We start from the raw sequence: 19,780 nt of genomic DNA, 5'->3' as shown, positions 1-19,780 counted from the left end.
CCCTCTGCATGAAGAAGTCGCCCCTGAGGTCTCTTTTATATCTTTCCCCTCTCAACCTAAAGCTATACCCTCTAGTTCTGGACTGCCCCACCCCAGGGAAGAAACTTTGTCTATTTATCCTATCCGTGCTCCTCATGATTCTATAAACCTCTATAAGGTCACCCCTCAGCCTCCGACCCTCCAGGGAAAACAGCCCCAGCCTGCTCAGCCTCTCCCTGTAGCTCAGATCCTCCAACCCTGGCAACATCCTTGTAAATCTTTTCTGAACCCTTTCAAGTTTCACAACATCCTTCCAATAAGAAGGAGACCAGAATTGCACGCAATATTCCAACAGTGGCCTAACCAATGTCCTGTACAGCCGTAACATGACCCTCCCAACTCCTGTACTCAATACTCTGACCAATAATGGACAGAGTCGTAAGGGCATGGAATGTCCTGCCTTCCAATGTAGTTAACTCAGCCACATTAGGGAGATTTAAACAATCCTTGGATAAGCACATGGATGACGATGGGATAGTGTAGGGGGACGAGCTGAGAATAGTTCACAGGTTGGCACAACATTGAGGGCCGAAGGGCCTGTTTTGCGTTGTATTATTCTATGTTCTATTCCAAACACCTTTTTCACTATCCTACCTGCAACTCTAAACCTCCAAACACCTTCTTCACTATCCTACCTGGAGAAGAGAAGGTTTAGGGGAGATCTGATAGAAGTGTATAAGATGATTAGGGGTTTAGATAGGGTAGATACTAAGAACCTTTTACCGCTAATGGAGTCAGGTGTTACTAGGGGACATAGCTTTAAATTAAGGGGTGGTAGGTATAGGACAGATGTTAGGGGTAGATTCTTCACACAGCGGGTTGTGAGTTCATGGAATGCCCTGCCCGTATCAGTGGTGAACTCTCCTTCTTTATGGTCATTTAAGCGGGCATTGGATAGGCATTTGGAAGTTATTGGGCTAGTATAGGTTAGGTAGGATTCGGTCGGCGCAACATCGAGGGCCGAAGGGCCTGTACTGCGCTGTATCCTTCTATATGTTCTATGTTCTACTTTCAAGGAGCTATGAACCTACGCTCCAAGGTCTCTTTGTTCAGCAACACTCCCTAGGACCTTACCATAAAGTGTATAAGTCTAACTGAGATTTGTTTTCCCAAAATGCAGCACCTCACATTTATCTAAATTAAACTCCATCTGCCACTTCTCAGCCCATTGGCCCATCTGGTCCAGATGCTGTTGTAATCGGAGATAACCTTCCGCATTGTCCACTACACCTCCAATTTTGGTGTCATCTGCTAACCTACTAGCTATACGTCTTATGCTCACATCCAAATCATTTACATAACTGACAAAAAGTAGAGGACCCAGCACCGATCCTTGTGGCACTCCACTGGTCACAGGGCTCCAGTCTGAAAAACAACCCTCCACCACTTTGAGCCAGTTCTGTATACAAATGGCTAGTTCTCCCTTTATTCCATGAGACCTAACCTTGCTAATCAGTCTCCCATGAGGAAATTTATCGAACGCCTTACTGAAGTCCATATAGATCACATCTACTGCTCTGCCCTCATCAATCCTCTTTGTTGCTTCTTCAGAAAAACTCAATCAAGTTTGTGAGACATGATTTCCCACACACAAAGCCATGTTAACTATCCCGAATCAGTCCTTGCCTTTCCAAATACATGTACATCCTGTCCCTCAGGATTCCATCCAACAACTTACCCACCACCGAGGTCAGGCTCACTGGTCTATAGTTCCCTGGCCTGTCTTTACCGCCCTTAAACAGTGGCACCACGTTTGCCAACCTCCAGTCTTCCGGCCCCTCACCTGTGACTATCGATGATACAAATATCTCAGCACGAGGCCCAGCAATCACTTCTCTAGCTTCCCACAGAGTCCTCGGGTACACCTGATCAGGTCCTGGGGATTTAACTTCCTCCTGTAATATGGACATTTTTCAAGATGTCACCATCTATTTCCTCACATTCTATATCTTCCATGTCCCTCTCCACACTAAACACTGATGCAAAATACTCATTTCGTATCTCCCCCATCTCCTGCGGCGCTACACAAAGGCTGCCTTGCTTCCTCCTGTTTCTTCACCAAACCCTCAATTTCTTTAGTCATCCAGCATTCCCTCTACCCACCAGCCTTTCCTTTCACCCTGACAGGAATATACTTTCTCTGGACTCTCGTTATCTCACGACCAGCTATCTTTCTCTTATTTCTCAGTTCCATCCAAATAACTTCCCTGGATGTATTTCCAGGAATATCCTTCCTCAGCACAGCTGTAATTCAACCCAAACTCTGGGTCAGATATGTGGATGACATCTTTGTAATCATTAAAAACACAGAAATAGAAAACACACACTGGATCATCAACGCCACACTCACAGGAATCCGATTCACGAGAGAGGAAGAAAAGGACAACCAACTCCCATTCCTAGACGTGATGGTACAGAGAACACCCGAACAGAGAATTCACCACAAGGGTACACAGGAAAGCCACACACACAGACCAAGTCCTGAACTACGAAAGCAATCACCCCAACACACACAAAAGAAGTTGCATCAAGACACTATTCAAAGGGCCACAACACACTGCAGTACACCAGAACTGCAAAAAGAGGAAGAAGAACACCTATACAAGGTATTCGCCAAAAAAGGATACCCGCGCAATTTCATCAACAGATGCCTAAGGGAAAGACAACGGAACGAGGGCATGCTGCAACCCAAAGGACTAGCCACACTACCATACATCAGGAACATTTCTGAACTGACAGCCAGACTACTGCAACCACTAGGACTCATAACAGCACACAAACCAACAGCCACTCTCAGACAACAACTCACCAGAACGAAGGACCCGATACCCAGCATGAGCAAAACCAACGTAGTGTACAAAATCCCACGTAAGGACTGCACCAAACACTACATAGGACAAAGAGGAAGATAGCTAACAATCCACATCCATGAACACCAACTAGCCACGAAATGACATGACCAGCTATCCTTAGCCACACTCGCAGATGACAAGCAACATGAGTTCGACTGGGACAACACTACTATTATAGGACAAGTCAAACAGAGAACAGCCAGGGAATTCCTAGAGGCATGGCACTCATCCACAGATTCAATCAATAAACACATCGATCTGGACCCAATATACCGGCCACTGCAGCGGACAGCTGGAACTGACAACCGGAAGCGGCAGAGACAAACCACTATAAATGCCGGAGGAAAGATCACAGAAGCGCTTCATAGGAGGCTCCCAAGCACTGAGGATGTCACCTAGGCAGGGGACGAAACGTCTGCAACACAAATTCCCAGCTCGGCGAACAGAACCACAACAGCTGTAATGCTTTCCTTTCTCAAAAACACCACTCCCCCTCCTCTCTTGCCTCCCTTTCTATCCTTCCTGTAGCATTTGTATCCTGGAACATTAAGCTGCCAGTTCTGCTCATCCCTGAGCCATGTTTCTGTAATTGCTATGATATCCCAATCCCATGTTCCTAACCATGCCCTGAGTTCATCTGCCTTCCCTTTTAGGTCCCTTGCATTGAAATAAATGCAGTGTAATTTATTCATCCTATCTTGCCCCTGCCTGCCCTGACTATTTGACTCGCTTCTGTTCTCAACTGTACCTGTCTCAGATCGATCTCTTTCCTCACTATCTCCCTGGGTCCCACCCCCCCACCTTACTAGTTTAAATCCTCCTGACCAGCTCTGGTAAATTTACTGCCAGTATATTAGTCCCCTTACAATTTAGGTACAATCTGTCCTTCTTTGACAGGTCACTTCTACCCCAAAGCAGATTCCAATGATTCAAAAGTGTGAATCCTTCTCCCATACACCAGCTCCTCAGCCAAGCATTCATCTGCTCTATCCTCCTATTCCTGCCCTCACTAGCTCGCAGCACTGGGAGTAATCTAGATATTACTACCCTTGAGGACTTCCTTTTTAAATTCCTGCCTAATTTTCTATTTAAGATTCCCTGCAGAATCTCAACCTTTTCCCTTCCAATGTCGTTGGTTCCAATGTGGACAATGACCTCCTGCTGACCCCCCTCCTCTGTGAGAACATTCTGCACCCTCTCTGAGACATCCTTGATCCTGGCACCAGGGAAGCAACACACCATTCTGATTTTTCTCTGCTGGCCACAGAAACGTCTGTCTGTACCTCGGACTGGAGAGTCCCCTAACACAATCGATCTCTTGGAACCTAACGTACCCCTCATTACATTTAATCCAGGCTCAATACCAGAAACATGGCTGTTCGTGCTACATTCCTTGAGAACCCATCACCCCCTACATTTTCCAAAACAACATCCTTGTTTGAAATGGGGATAGCCACAGAAAACCTCTGCACTACCTGCTTATCTCTCCTAACTTGCCTGGAGTTAACCCGTCTATCTGTCTGTATCTGCAACTTTTCTCCCTCTCCATCACATCCCCTTTCTCTTGTAAATTCCACATTGTCTCTAACTGTCTCTCCATCTGATCTATTCGATATGATAGGATTCACAACCAATGGCATTTATTGCAGACATAATCCTCGGTAACCTGTAAACTCTCCCTAAATTCCCACATCCAATAAGAAGACCATGTCACTCTAGTAAAGACCATTTTCGATTCTTCTAATCTGCAGACCCAGAAAATAGCACTGTCTTCTACAGAACACTGCTCCAGGTTAAATTAATACTGATGGCTTATATTTTAAGTTTAATCAAGAGACATATCTCAAAAAACATAATAAAGAAAGGACCCACTCTACTCACTATTGCAGACTTACTGTAAGTCTATGCTTAAATATTCACTTATCTGTCTCTGTGCTGTGACCTCTCCCAAACAGGTTCCTCTAAGATCAGTTGTGAATATCACAGTTTGATACTTTTCCCAGATGCACTCCAATGTCCAACGATACATGAATTCAAACATCAAAGGCAGTAACTGTGCAGGTTCACTGTCAGTTAGCAGTGTGGCTTTCTTTCTCTCTCCTGCACTGACCTCACCATGTGCTGCCTTCATCTTCCTTCTAAACTGCTGTTGTTCAGACGTTTTTTTCCAAAGTTCCAAAACAATGCAGCAGCATATAAAACAGTAATTGCTGCTCCTGGAATTCGAGGAAATCACCTCCAGCTCCTAAAATACCTCAAAAAAGGAGCAGCCTGTTACAACCAGAATGTTTTCCCATCCTCCATCTTGGATTATATACATTTATTATTTATAAAAATATTTTATGCATATAAACATATTTATATATATATATACACACACACACACACACATACATGTACATATATTTATTAAACATTTGATATGTTATGTTTAAAAATAGGAATCATTTAGCCAGTCATTTATCAGATACATCCAGACTGAATGCTCTCGATGACGCACCTATAACAGCTGACAAGCTTATCTCTCCACGCTTCAGGCCCACTGCCTTTATTCCTGACCTTTTTGCCCGAAATGTCGATTTTGCTGCACTTTGGATGCTGCCTGAACTGCTGTGCTCTTCCAGCACCACTAATCCAGAAAAGGGTATTCACCGTCATGCCAAATGTCCTCAGCTGCCTGAGGAAGAAGAGACATTGTTGGGCCTTTGTAACCAGTGCGTCCATATGAACAGTCCAAGAAAGCTTGTCGTGGATGACCACTCCCAGGAACTTGACACTCTCCACTCGTTCCACCTCTGTGCTGTTAATGTGTGTGTGACAAAAGTCAATAATGAGTTCCTTGGATTTGCCGGTAGGGAGAGCTAGGTTGTTCTCAGTGAACCATTTTCCAGGTCTTCCACCTCCTGTATGTAGCCTGTTTCATTGATATCTGAGATTCAACCGACTATGGTGGTGTCAGCAGCGAACTTGTACATGGCATTAGTCTGGTATTTGGCAACGCAGTCATGGGTATACAGTGAGTACAGAAGGGAACTGAGTACGCACCCTGGGGGGCTCCAGTGTTGAGTGTTAGTGAGGATGAAATATTGTCCCCAATCTTCACTGATTGTGGCCTGTGGGTCAGGAAACTGAGGGTCCAGTTGCAGAGAGTGGGGCTTAGTCTGAGATCACTACATTTAGTAATCAGTCTCAGGGGGATAATAGTGTTAAAGGTTGAGCTGTAGTCAATGAGTAGGATTCTTACATAGCTGTTCTTGGTGTCAAGGTGTTCTAGGGAGGAGTGAAGGACAAGTGATATGGCATCTGATGTGGATCTGTTGGTCCGATAGGCAAATTGGAGTGGGTCAAGAGTAGTGGGGAGGCTGGTGTTGATTAGTGTAAAAAATGAGGTCTGCAGATGCTGGAGATCACAGCTGCAAATGTGTTGCTGGTCAAAGCACAGCAGGTTAGGCAGCATCTCAGGAATAGAGAATTCGACGTTTCGAGCATAAGCCCTTCATCAGGAATAAGCTGATGAAGGGCTTATGCTCGAAACGTCGAATTCTCTATTCCTGAGATGCTGCCTAACCTGCTGTGCTTTGACCAGCAACACATTTGCAGTGGTGTTGATTAGTGCCATGACCAGCCTTTCAAAACACTTCATGCCCACCGAAGTTAGGGCCACTGGGCGGTAGTCATTGAGACATGCTGCGTGAGCCTCCTTAGGCACCGGGATGATGTTGGCCCTCTTCAAACAGGCAGGGACAGGGGCCTGCTGCAGAGAGAGGTTGAAGATGTCTGAGAAGACCTCTGCCAGTTGATCTGCGCATGCTCTGAGTGCACGGCCTGGTACTCCGTCTGGTCCCATCGCTTTCCTTGGATTCACACCAAAGAAAACTGATCTGACCTCTGATGCAGTGACTGTTGGAACAGGTTCATCGGGACGTGTTGGAATAGGTATTACCTGTCTGCCGAGATTCTGCTCAAAGTGAGCATCGAAGGGGTTGAGATGATCTGGGAGGGATGTGACATCGTCTGCTATCTTGCACTGTCTCTTTTTCAAACCTGAGATGTCATTCAGTCCTTGCCATAGTCACTGAGTGTCTGGGTTTCTAGATTGGATCGGTATTGGTCCTTGTCTGTCTTAATGGCTCTGTGAAGGTCATACTTGGATTCCTTATATTTGGGTGGGTCTCCTGATCTGAAGGCCTCACACCTGGTTTTTAGCAGGTTCTGTATGTCCTGATTCATCCAGGGTTTCCTGTTGGGGAACACCCGGATTGACTTCCTCGGTGTGCAGTCCTCCCCACCCTTGCTGACAGAGTCTGTGCCATTGGTGGTGTACCCGTCCAAGTTCCTGCGGCCTGTTTGGACAAGGCCCAATCAGCTGATGCCAGACAGCCCCGGAGTTGATCCTCTGCCTCCTCTGACCAGCACTGGGCCTGTATCCGTGAGGGGCAGATTAACTGGCCTGTTGCTGTGCTTCCCTTCCATTCTTCTGGATTAGTTATAACAACTACTCAAATGTAATTCTCAATGTTTCATTTCATTTCTTTCCCCAATCCTAAGAGAGAACAGATGGATACCAGCATGTCTCAAAGAAAGATTGGTTCATTTTGTTATGGCTGAGTGAAATACTAGGAAAAGAAGTTTTGTTTTTTTGAAGGCGCTGTAGCTTCCTCAGATAAACTCCATGTTTATTAAAGTTAAAACTTGCATTGACACAACCAGAAGAATGGCATCATGGTGCTGCCATTTCTCATCAAACCTGGGCCAAGAGAAAGACGGGGGATGTCTTTGTTCATGAACAACGGTCAATAGAATGGAACAGATATGGGTTTGGATACATAGCACAGCTCTCCGAGATGGAATCTCCAATTTATTTCCACAACTTCTAAATAATCCAACTCATGAATATTGCCAGGTCATGCTAGCAGCTGTGGACATTGACAATGGATAGGCTTTTCAGAGTGAACTAACTCATTTACTAACTCCATTAACTAACTTCCATTATCTGTGTTGTCACTGTTCATAACATTTTTTCCTTGGGTAATATGTTGGAGAAACATCTGCTCATGGACAAAGCATCCTCTTGGTCATGAAGGGGAAGGAAAGGAAATAACAAAGTTTTGGAAAGGGTGACAGCTATTACAATATTGCAGTCAGGAACCGGGCTCTCGTAGTGCAGTGGTAGTATAGTGAACATCTCTAACATTTCCACCTGGCAATCCATTACTGTTTAAGAGGTTACTGTCATCTGGTGCCTTCTCAGTGCTTCTAGTCTTGACAGCTTCCTGGTGGAAAGGGATATCATTCCTCCATACCAGCCCCTGAGTCAGGTCAACCTGCCTTGACCTGGTCAGTATGGCCAGGTCCACGTTCGCTCTAATTAACCTGGACTGCCTCAACATAGTGCTAACCCCAGACCACCCTGGTCCCCCTGCTGAGGTATGTATTCACTCAATGTGCTCAACACAATTAGCAAAACATGCATTGCAATAAAAGCAAATTACTGCGGATGCTGGAATCTGAAACCAAAAGAGAAAATGCTGGAAAATCTCAGCAGGTCTGGCAGCGTCTGTAAGGAGAGAAAAGAGCTGACGTTTAGAGTCTAACTGACCCTTTGTCAAAGTTTTTTTTAAATGAGTGTTTGGGGGCCTTGGATGGTGAGCATGGAAGAGGTAAAGGGGCAGGTGCATTGCAATACATTGGCATGCATTCATTGTATATCCTGATCCTTACATTTATTCTAGTTTTCCCAAGAAATTTAAAGTGAGGCTGAGAGGGGGGTCCATTTTGAACAGAACATGAGGGAGAATCCAGTTGCTCTTCTGAGAACGACTGCATCTTTGATGGCAAACAGACAGATTGTCAGTTTACCCTCAGGCATACATCCAGATGGCCAGACTAAACACTGCGCTGTCTCTCTGTGATTGCACCTTTTAACTCAAAGTCAAGGTGGCTACATATTGAGCTAAAGTGGACCAGTAAGACAGCAATCACTACAGAGATCCCAAACTTTCAAAACTGCATTTCAATCAACTAATCTTTTTATCACCTTCAGTTGGAAAGAGATGATAAATCAGTAACTTGCTGAAACAAAATACCTGAAGTTAAGGAACCAAGCCTGTCGGCCTGGCTTCACACTTACACCCTCGCCCCAGCTGCTGTCAACTTCAAGCACAGCAGATTTGCTCTCTTTGCAACACGGGAGCTCTCCCAGATTCTCGGGCTCAGTCACCCTGTTCTTTTCTGTAAAAATTGTCAGAGTAGTTGCTTGTCAGCCAAGACAGTGATTCAGAGCCTGGCACCTCCAACACACCTCGTGATGTCTGAAGCAATGCATAAAGCCTGGCAGGTTGGGGTAAACTACCCATCTACCCAACTCCTGGAACCTGTAGGACAAACATCATAACATTGTTTTCTATCATTCATCAACTTGAGGCATTGAGGGGAGGCAGTGGCATTGTCGGTTTCTCCAGGAACCCAGGCTGATTCTCTTCGGGCAGGGGTTCAAATTTCACCACAGGAGATGGGGATATTTAAATTTACTTCATAATATGGAATAAAAATCTAATCTCAGTATTGGTGATGATGAAACGGCTATCAGTTGTTTAAAAAGCTCATTTATTAATGTCCTTTAGGGAAGGAAATCTGCCATTCTTACCTGGTCTGGCCTATACATGACTTGTGACCCACAGCAATGTGACTGACTCCTAACCCCACCCTCTAAAGTGATGCAGAAAACCATTCAGTTCAAGAGCAATAAAGGATAGGATAGCCACATCCACATCAAAAAGAGTTATAAAGTCATAAAGCATAGAAACAGGCCCTTTGGCCCTCTATGTCTATACCGAACAGACTGCATTTAAACCATTTGCTTGCACTTGGTCCATAGCTTACAATATACAGGCATTTTAAATGCTCACCCAGATGCTTCTTAAATGTTTCAAGTGTATCTCCCTTGAACACCCTCTCAGGCAGCACCTTTCATATTCCACCACCCTCTGGGTGAAAACATTCTTTTTCAGATCTCCTCGAAACCACTTGCTCCTCTCCTTAAACATTTTGTCTTCCTCAATCACATTCCCCCCTCAGCTTCCTCTACTCCAGGGAAAACAAACCCAGTCTACCCAGTCCCTCTTCATAACTGAAACTTTCAATCCAGGTAACGCCTGGTGAATCTCTTCTGCTCCTATACCCATGGAATCACGTCCTTCTAATTGTGTGGCATCTAGAACTGCATAACAATGTGCCCTTACTAATATTTTATAAACTTGTAACAAGACCTCCTTGCTCCTATACTCTATGCCCAGCTAATAAAGGCAAGTGTGCTAAGTGCCTTCATCCTCACCTTGCCTCCCTGTGCTGACACCTTCAGGGATTCATCAACTTGTACACCAAGGTCCCTTTGTTCCTCAGTACTCCCTAGGAAGGAACCCACCATTCACTGTGTATACCCTTCTCTCATTAGACCCCCATACTACCTCACCTCGCATTTATCAGGATTAAATTCCATCTGCCATTGTTCTGCCCAATTTACCAGCTGATCAATATCAGACTGTAGCCTGAGGCCATCTTTCTCACTGTCAACAACAGCCAGCAATTTCCATGTCATCTGCAACCTTACTAATTAGACCGTCTATATTCACACCCAGATCGTTAACGTACATAACAGACAGCGAGGATCCCTGCACCAATCCTCGTGCTCTCCTGATGGTCACTGGCTTCCAATTACAAAACCAACCTTTCACCACGTCCTTTGCTTTCTGTTTGTAAAGCAATTTTGTATCCAGTTTGTCAATTTGCCTCGAATCTCATGGCCTTTTACCTTTCGGAACAGCCTTCCAGGTGGTACCTTGTCAAAAGCCTTACTGAAACATCAACTGCAAACTCTCATCAATATATTTAGTCACCTTTTCAAAAAAACTCATTTCAATTAGTCAGACAGGCTCCCCCTTTAACAAATCCATGCTGACCATCTCGAACTATTTCCTGTCTTTCTAAGTGTTGATTAATTCTATCCCTCAGAATCTTTTCATAGAATCATAGAATTCCCAACAGAGTGGAAGCAGGTCATTTAGCCCATTGAGTCCACACTGTCCCTCCTAGCAGCATCCCACCCAAACTCAACCCCCTACCCTTTCCCTGTAACCCTACATTTCCCATGGCTAACTCAGTGAATACTGTGGACGATTTAGCATGGCCTATCCACCTAACCTGCACATAGTTGGACTGTGGAGAAAGTGAGGTCTGCAGATGCTGGAGATCAGAGTTGAGAGCATGGTGCTGGAAAAGCACAGCAGGAAGGGCAGTATTTGAGGAACAGGATGTTTCGGGCACTCCTGATGAAGGGGCCTTTGTCTGAAACATCGATTTTCCTGCTCCTCGGATGCTGCCTGACCCGCTGTGCTTTTGCAGCACCACACTCTCATCTTTGGATTGCAGGAGGAAACCAGAGCACCCGGAGGAAACCAATGCGGATACAGTGAGGATGTGCCAACTCCACACAGATAGTTGCCCTCGGGTGAAATCGAATCCAGGTCCCTGGGCATTGTGGGGCAGCGATGCTAACTAATGAGCCACTGTGCCACTCACAGTAATTTCCCTACTGCTGATGTCAGACTAACTGGTTTATAATTAGCTGGCGATTCCTGCTGCTCATCTTGAATTAAGGAACCACATTAGCTATCCTCCAGTCATCTGGCACTTCACCTGTGGCCAGCAAAGTATTATAAAATCTCTGCCAGAGCCTCAGTAATCTCCTCCTTGACTTTCCAAAGCCACCTGGGAGAACTCTCGTCATGCCCTGAAGATTTAGGCACTTTATGCCTGTTACTGAGCCTATTACCTCTTCCTTATTAATGTTAATGTGTTCGAGAGCCTCGCCATCCCAACTGAAATCCTCAACTTCAATGAGTTTCTCCTGTGATTACAGATAAGAAACATTAATGTAAGATCTCACCCATGTCCTCAGGCTCCACACACTGACTACTCCCTTTATCTAATAGACCCCACAGTCTCCCTAATCCTTTTACTCAAAACATACCCATAAAAGGCCTTGGTGTTTTTATTGATCTTATCGACCAAAGATATTTTGTGCTCCTAATTTTTTTTAAACATCCTGATACTTTTGAAAGACCAACCTCCAGTTTTAATGCATTGCATCAGACACATGCTTCTTTTCTTTATCAAACTCAGAAATCCCTTGCTATCCAGGGATTCCTGCACTTGCTGCCCTTGCCCTTCACTCTTAGAAGAACACACTGACACTGAATTCTCACTGTACTACATTTATAAGACTCCTATTGACAAGCTTCACTTCTGAGGATGATGTCTAGCACTGCCCCACCTCGAACAGGACTGTCTCTGTACTGGCACAAAACGCTCTCCCGGATGCATTTGAAAAATTCCACCCTGTCCACTCCTTTCACACTAAGGTGATCCAGTTACTGGTCACTAAGTTGAAATCCCCAATAGCTATATAACACTATTCCTCATGCAGTTTATCCTCCATCTGCCTCTGACTATTGGGAGGCCTGTAGTATAATCCCAGCAAGATAACTGCTCCTTTGTTTTTAAGCTCTACCCAGAGCCTCCTTTGAAGTCCCTTGTCTGACATCCTGCCTCATTACCGTGGTGATGGTTTCCTTTAGCAATAACACAATGCCCTCACTTCTCTCACATTCCCCACCCCCTACACTCCTGAAATTTCGACACTCTGAAATGTTAAGCTGCCCAGTCCTGTCTTTCCTTCCAACCATATCTCAGTGATTGTAGCAGTATTACATTCCCACATGCTGATACAATGCTGTTGGTTCCTCTGTCTGAACAGTCACGCTCCTTGCATTAACATAGATACAGTTTAGTTTTCTGTTCCTACAGTGTGCGTTATCTTGCTCAGGTCTTCTCGGCTTGCTAGACCGTCCTCGAATTTCTTCTATATCTGATTGGACCTTGCTCCTGACTCTCCATCTGGTCTGTGCCCCATCCCCTTGCCAAATCAGTTTAAAATTGCCCAAACAGTAAGACAGCTGAAAATGTGTTGCTGGTCAAAGCACAGCAGGCCAGGCAGCATCTCAGGAATAGAGATGCTGCCTGGCCTGCTGTGCTTTGATCAGCAACACATTTTCAGCTGTGATCTCCAGCATCTGCAGACCTCATTTTTTACTCAAACAGTAAGACAAACTTCCCAGCAAGGATATTGGACACATTCCAGTTCAGGTACAGCCCATTCAGCTTGTTTGATCCCCAGAAACTACTCCAGTGATGCAAAAGTTCAAAGCCTGCTCTCCTCCTCCATCTCTTTAGCTGTTCAATGACATATCTTCCTATTCCTACAGTCAGCAGCACTTGGTCCAGCCATTCTAAACCCTACCAACGACAGACAACACTCTGGGAACCAGTCACATAACCTTCCTGACTTCTCACCAAATCACGTTTCTCACACTCTCTCTTCCCTGTCCCTCCATTCCTAACAACCTACAAACCACCAAAACAGGGACTTTACGCTCGGTCTCCATTCTGCAATTTCTCCCTCAGTCCCTAAAGTTGGTTCCAAGCAGCCAAACCTCTTGCCTGCATTATTTTCTGAACCATGACATCGCCTCAGGAGTTCCAACTCAGGATTCAATGAAGGTTCCACCTGCTTCACTCCCTCTACTGCTCCCGCTCACTCTTCCTCTCCCTCTCTGACTGACCTGATACCTCATCAATATCGGTGCACTCTAGAACTCCTTCAGCCTTAGACTTTGTGTTTGCTAACGAACTTACCTCTGGATCGGTTCCACTTTTCCCCTCCACCCTCGGTACTTCCCATTCTGCTCTGAGTTGGAGACCCTGGACTTTTCACAGCTCTCCATTTCTACCCTTCATTATTGCCTTCATTTCATACTCTCTCTTTTTTTATTCCTTTCACATTTATGAGGGTGTCAGATAAAAACAGTTTAGTTTTACAGATTTGCTCAAAACCATCAGCCATTATTACTGCCTGTCTAACCCTTTCATTCTCACATGGTTCTTATTAAAGGGTAAGTGGAGAATACAATTAATGGGAAAAGTGATGTGTAGATTGTCTTAATACAGAATAATAACTTCAATTACCCTTCTATTTATTAGGCATGTCGTTATGGCCATGTTCAACATCTGGAACACCTGCTTTTTTATGGGGCTGATATGGGAGCACAGAATGCTTCAGGCAATACAGCACTCCACGTCTGTGCCCTTTACAATCAGGTGAGAAGGTGGATGCCATTGCAGCATCTTATTTTCTACCGTGTAATTAATCATCTTCACATTGTATTTCATCAATAGTTCAGAAACAATGGAAATGAACAAGATTGTAGCTGTCGTACAAAGTAACAGTGAAGCACAATGTTACACTTAGCAATAACAGTGAGATACATTAATGACCACATCCTTGTGAGATCCCTGTCAAACACTAGCTTGTTTATTTTATACAAGTTAAAGTCTACACCAAAATGGCAATTTGGGCAAATGATAATTGGTTGGCCTGACACAGCTGACAGCAATTTCAGACAAGAGTTCTACTAGATTTGAAGCATTAACTGTGTTACTGTCTCCACAGTTACTGCCAGACCTGTTGAGTTTCCTCAGCACTTTCTGTGTTTATATCAGTAAACTCTGTATTCAGTAAATACTGAGCTCACTAATTTAATCCCATAACGGGACAAGTGTTCCAGAACTTTGATTGTCCCAAGTCCGGCAACAGTTTGGTTCCTGTAAGATTGACTGCATTAATCCAGGTTCCTTTGATATTTCTAGATGATATAGTTGATTTGAGAAGTTATACATAATTCTGTTTTCACCAGGTATTGTATCCTCATCAACGTTAATATCTGCAGTACTGGATAATGTTTTTTTGCTTGTTCACGGGATGAGTACGTTGCCAGCTCGGCCTGCATTTATTGCTCCTATTTAATTGCCCAGAGAGCAGTTTTTTTTAGATTAGATTACATTACTTAGTGTGGAAACAGGCCCTTCGGCCCAACAAGTCCACACCGACCCGCCGAAGTGCAACCCACCCATACCCCTACCCCTACATTTACCCCTTCACCTAACACTACGGGCAATTTAGCATGGCCAATTCACCTGAACCTGCACATCTTTGGATTGCGGGAGGAAACCGGAACACCTGGAGGAAACCCACGCAGATACGGGGAGAATGTGCAAACTCCACACAGTCAGTCGCCTGAGGCGGGAATTGAACTCGGGTCTCTGGCGCTGTGAGGCAGCAGTGCTAACCACTGTGCCACCGTGCCGCCCAGTTATGTGTCATTGCTGTGGGTCTAGAGTCACATGGAGGCCAAGCTAGGTGAGGATGGCAGCTTCTTTGGCACTAATGCCAGAAGGGCATGAGTGAACCAGATGGGCTTTTCCTAACAACTGACAATGGATTTATAGTCACCATTAGTCTCTTAATTCCAGACTTTTATTGAATTCAAATGCCACCATCTGCCATTGTTGGATTTGGATCCAGGTCCCCAGAACATTACCTCGATCTCTGGATTGGCAGTTCAGTGATAATACCACGAGACCATCACCTCCTCTTAAATTGGTAAAATAAAATACCTTTAGGTGGATGATCTATGTCCCAAACCAAACGTTGATTTCTTCACTTCCTGACACTGCCTGGCTTGCTGTGTTTTTCCAGCCTGCTGCCTCTCTAGTTCATTGCCTGCTGGTGTTTTGTCCTGGTAGTTTTAGTTAGGGGTTTTTACTATCTCCCACTTTCAGGGAGAAACCAAATTAGGCAGATCCCAAGACAATTATTGCGCAAATGGAAATTAAGCTTCCGTTATGGGTATTAGCTAAGACATACTAGCTGTCCATCCAACTGAACTAACCAGCTTCCCTCTGTGACTGATACCAAAGTACAAAATTCAATTAATTCTTTCAATAACCAACTGGAGCTACAAAGGAATATTAATGAGTTTGAGGAATGGCCTGGAATATAGCTGATGGAATCCAATATTAGTCAGTGATTATTTGCAGAATGGAAGCAGGTCTGAACTTGTGGAAGAGCAGCATCACAAGACATCTTACTTTAAAACAAATTCTAACAGAACTTTCAACTGGAGGCATTCAAGATTTTATTTTGAGTCCTAGAATATAAAAAGCAAAAAGTACTTACAAAACTCAACAGAACAGTAATAAGTTTCCTAATAAGCTCTCAGCCATTCGTTGGTAATATGTCTTCATGCTCAATGCCATGGGAAAGATATTGAGACTTTAGAGCAGATACAAAACAGATTCATCAGGATGAGAAAAGTCGCTGGTTTGAGGAAATACAGTGCGTGAATGTTGAGCGTTGTGTTGGTACAGTGCAGAGTACAGTGTGATTGAACTTGGTTGAAATTCTTTAAGGACAGGATGATATAAGGATTATATAAATTATATCAGGGCGGGAAAAGGTTCGTCAAAGAAGACCAGTTGGTCAAGAATAATCATAATTATTGTTCCTTAAATATGTCAACAACTGTTCATTCTGTCTCTCTTTGAAGAAAGACAAAGGCAGGAGAATCCAGACAATTGTACAAGGAGCTGTAAGGCAGGGCTTTGATTAACTCTTGGATAAGTAGATGCTCAGATTGTTAAAATAGGAAATGAATGTCCCTGACACCCAAGAAGGTTTCTACAATTTAAATGGGTACTTAACTGACTTCAAGAATAAAATTTTTTAAAAGATTTGTACATGTTTAATAATAAAACCACACCAGATTAAATGACAATAAACTGGAACTAGTTCAGCTGGAAGTGAAATTTTACTTCTGAGCGTTATGCTGGACAATAACCCACAATTGTGATTCATTAAGATTCATATATTGCCTGGTCTGGAGGGAGGGTCTGATGAGGAAAGGCTGAGAGACTTGGGTCTGTTCTCATTGGAGAGAAGAAGACTAAGAGGGGATTTGATACAAGAGGGGTGATCGATGTCAGAGGCAGGTTCTTTACGCAGTGAGTGGTCAGGGCGTGGAATACCCTACCTGCCAATGTAGTCAACTCGGCCACATTAGGGAGATTTAAACAATCCTTAGATAAGCACATGGATTAGATTAGATTAGATTACTTACAGTGTGGAAACAGGCCCTTCGGCCCAACAAGTCCACACCGGCCCGCCGAAGCACAACCCACCCATACCCCTACATTTACTCCTTACCTACCACTACAGGCAATTTAGCATGTCCAATTCACCTGACCCGCACATCTTTGGACTGTGGGAGGAAACCGGATGTTTTTGGGATCGTGTAGGGGGATGAGCTGAGATTAGTTCACAGCTTGATGCAACATTGAGGGCCGAAGGGCCTGTTCTGTGCTGTATTGTTCGATATTCTATGTTCTATTTGTTGATTTGAACCCACCTTCTGATTCTTTTGTGGAATGTATCCTAATTAAACATGTTTTCTCAAGCTGCCCTTATGTTGATGAAATGACCTCCTCTCTGGACTGCTGGAACTCTGCTGTTGAATGAACAAAAATTCAGCAGGTTCAGTAGAATGAGGGAAAATATGAGGTCGAGCACTTTTGCAGGAATGACTGTAATGTAGAGTGTTTTTAAATAGAAACAGACCACAGACTGCTAGTGAATCAAGGTTTGAGTCTCCTCTAGTGTAAATCACAAGAGGTGAGCATTCGGGTGGAACAAGGAATTTGGAAAGTAATTGGAAGGATAACACCTTTGACAGCATTTTCCAAACCCATGACCACTTCCACCTAGAAGGAAAAGGGCAAGAGTTACATGGGAAGATTTGTCTCTCTAAGCTCAGGAATATCCTTACAGATACTCATGTGAATATTGGATCATAAGATCATCATATGAAGATTGGAGCAGGAATATGCCTTTCATCTCATTGGACCTGCCCCCCATTCCATATGATCATTGATGATTAAATACCTCATTTGATCCTCTAAACTTGTATACTACTGATCATCAGAAGTATATCAATCTCTACTTTAAACATACACAAAGACTGAGACTCCATGGCCCTCTGTGGTAGCAAATTCCAAAAGTTCATAATCTTTTCATTTTTATTACTCCCTCATGAGATGTGGGCTTCTCTGGCTGGGTCTGCATTTATTGCCTATCCCTAATTGCCTCTTAAGTAGGTGGTGATGAGCTGTCTCTTTGCTGCAGTACATGTGCTGTGGGTATACCCACAAAGCCCTTAGGGAGGGATATAATGAGTCCAGTTGAGTTTCTAGTTAATAGTAATCCCCAGGACATTGAAAGTGAAGGATTCAGTGATGGTAACACTATTGCATGTCAAGGGGCATTGGTTAGATTGTCTCTCATTGGAGATGATCATTGTTTGGTGCAAATGTTACTTGGCACTTATCAGCACAAGCATGGATCCTGTCCAGATTTTGTTGGATTTGAGCATGGACTACTTCAGTATCTGAGGAGTCACAAATGGTGCTGAGCACTGGGCAACTGTCAGCAAACATCCCCAATTCTGACCTTATGATGGAGGGAAGGTCAGTGATAAAGCAGCTGAAGATGGTTGGGCCGAGAGCACTGCCCTGAGGAACTCCTGCAGAGATGTCCTGGAGCTGAGATGACTGACCCTCCACAATCACAACCATCTTCCTCTATGCCAGCAGACAGCTTTCTCCTGGTTTCCATTGACTCAGGTTTTGCGAGGACTCCTTGATGCCACACTTGGTCGAATGCAGTTTTAATGTCACAAGCTGTCCCTCTCCCCTCCCCTCTGGAATTCAGCTCTTTTGTCCATGTTTGACCCAAGGCTGTAACGAGGTCAGGAGTGAAGTGATCCTGGCTGACCCCAAACTGGGATTTCACTTCTAATGTATTCAAATCTCCCTGTGAGAAAGGCTAACATCCCATTTGCCTTCCTGATGGCTTGCTGTACATGTGTGCTAACCTTCAGTGACTTATCAACAAGAACACACAGGGTTCCTTTGGACACCTGCACTTTCTAACCTCTCACCATTTAAGGAATGCTCTACACATCTGATTCTCCTTCCAAAGTGAATAACTTCACATTTGTCCACATTATATTCCATTTACATTGTTGTTGTTCAATCACTAAACCTGCCCAAATACTCCAGAAAAGGGTTTCCATTTTTCTCACCACACACATTCCTGCTTATCTTCGTACCATTTGCACATTTGGAAATCTTACCTTTGGTCCTCACCTCCATGATAGTGATCTATTTATCCTTACTCTGTGTTGCTTTTTTATTGCCATTCGTTATTCCACACCTGCTCATTCCCTCCTATTCCATGTGCTTTACGTTTGGTACCAAGCTGTTGTGGGGGACCTTATCAAAAACTTCTCAAAACTCAAATATATTACATTGATTGATGCCCCTCTATCAATTTTGATCATAATGCCCTCAATAAACCTTAACAAGTTTGTCAAACACAGCCTTCCATTTGCAAATGCAAGCTGAATGTGGCTAGTCAGATCATTTTTATCTGAGTATCCAGTTCTCCCATCCTTTATTATTGATTTGGAGACATCTCTATTTCTAATTCTTCTTGCTCAGCTCACATAGTCACAACTGATTTCCTTTCTGCAAACATCTGTACATTCTTGAGATGCTGCATTATTCTTTAATGTGTCACCCTGCAATAGTTACATGGTCCACTGCTAACTGAGCTCACCTATTATTTATCATGGGTTCAATAAACTAATGTCTACAATTGTCTTGCATGATTCATTTCTCTCTGACATCTCCATGATCTTCTGCTTCTGGAATGTTCTTACCATTCCCTTCTAACATTATTGGAATATCCCTCAGTGCTGACTGTTTGGAGATTGCTACTCGCATTATCCATCATACTGTTATGGATCTCCATTTTTTACAGAAGGAAGCTGCTTCTACACCTTCCTCTCTCCTGCTGACTCGTTTTTAAACCTCGACAG

At 44.0% G+C, this 19,780-nt stretch overlaps 1 protein-coding gene across 7 annotated transcripts in view; it reads left to right on the top strand.

Moving 5' to 3' along the window:
- Positions 1-19,780, top strand: part of LOC132824520 (SH3 and multiple ankyrin repeat domains protein 2-like) — a 1,314,713-nt gene that overhangs the window by 353,296 nt on the left and 941,637 nt on the right. For all 7 annotated transcript variants that reach the window (XM_060839149.1, XM_060839148.1, XM_060839147.1 and 4 more), the window contains one exon: positions 13,989-14,105. In XM_060839149.1, the coding sequence (XP_060695132.1) occupies positions 13,989-14,105 (117 nt within the window). The remainder of the gene's footprint in view (positions 1-13,988; positions 14,106-19,780) is intronic.

This window comes from Hemiscyllium ocellatum, chromosome 18, assembly GCF_020745735.1.
Source record: "Hemiscyllium ocellatum isolate sHemOce1 chromosome 18, sHemOce1.pat.X.cur, whole genome shotgun sequence".
NCBI lineage: Eukaryota > Metazoa > Chordata > Chondrichthyes > Orectolobiformes > Hemiscylliidae > Hemiscyllium > Hemiscyllium ocellatum.
Note: the sequence above shows the minus strand (reverse complement) of the source record. Positions and strands in the feature narration are given on the sequence as shown.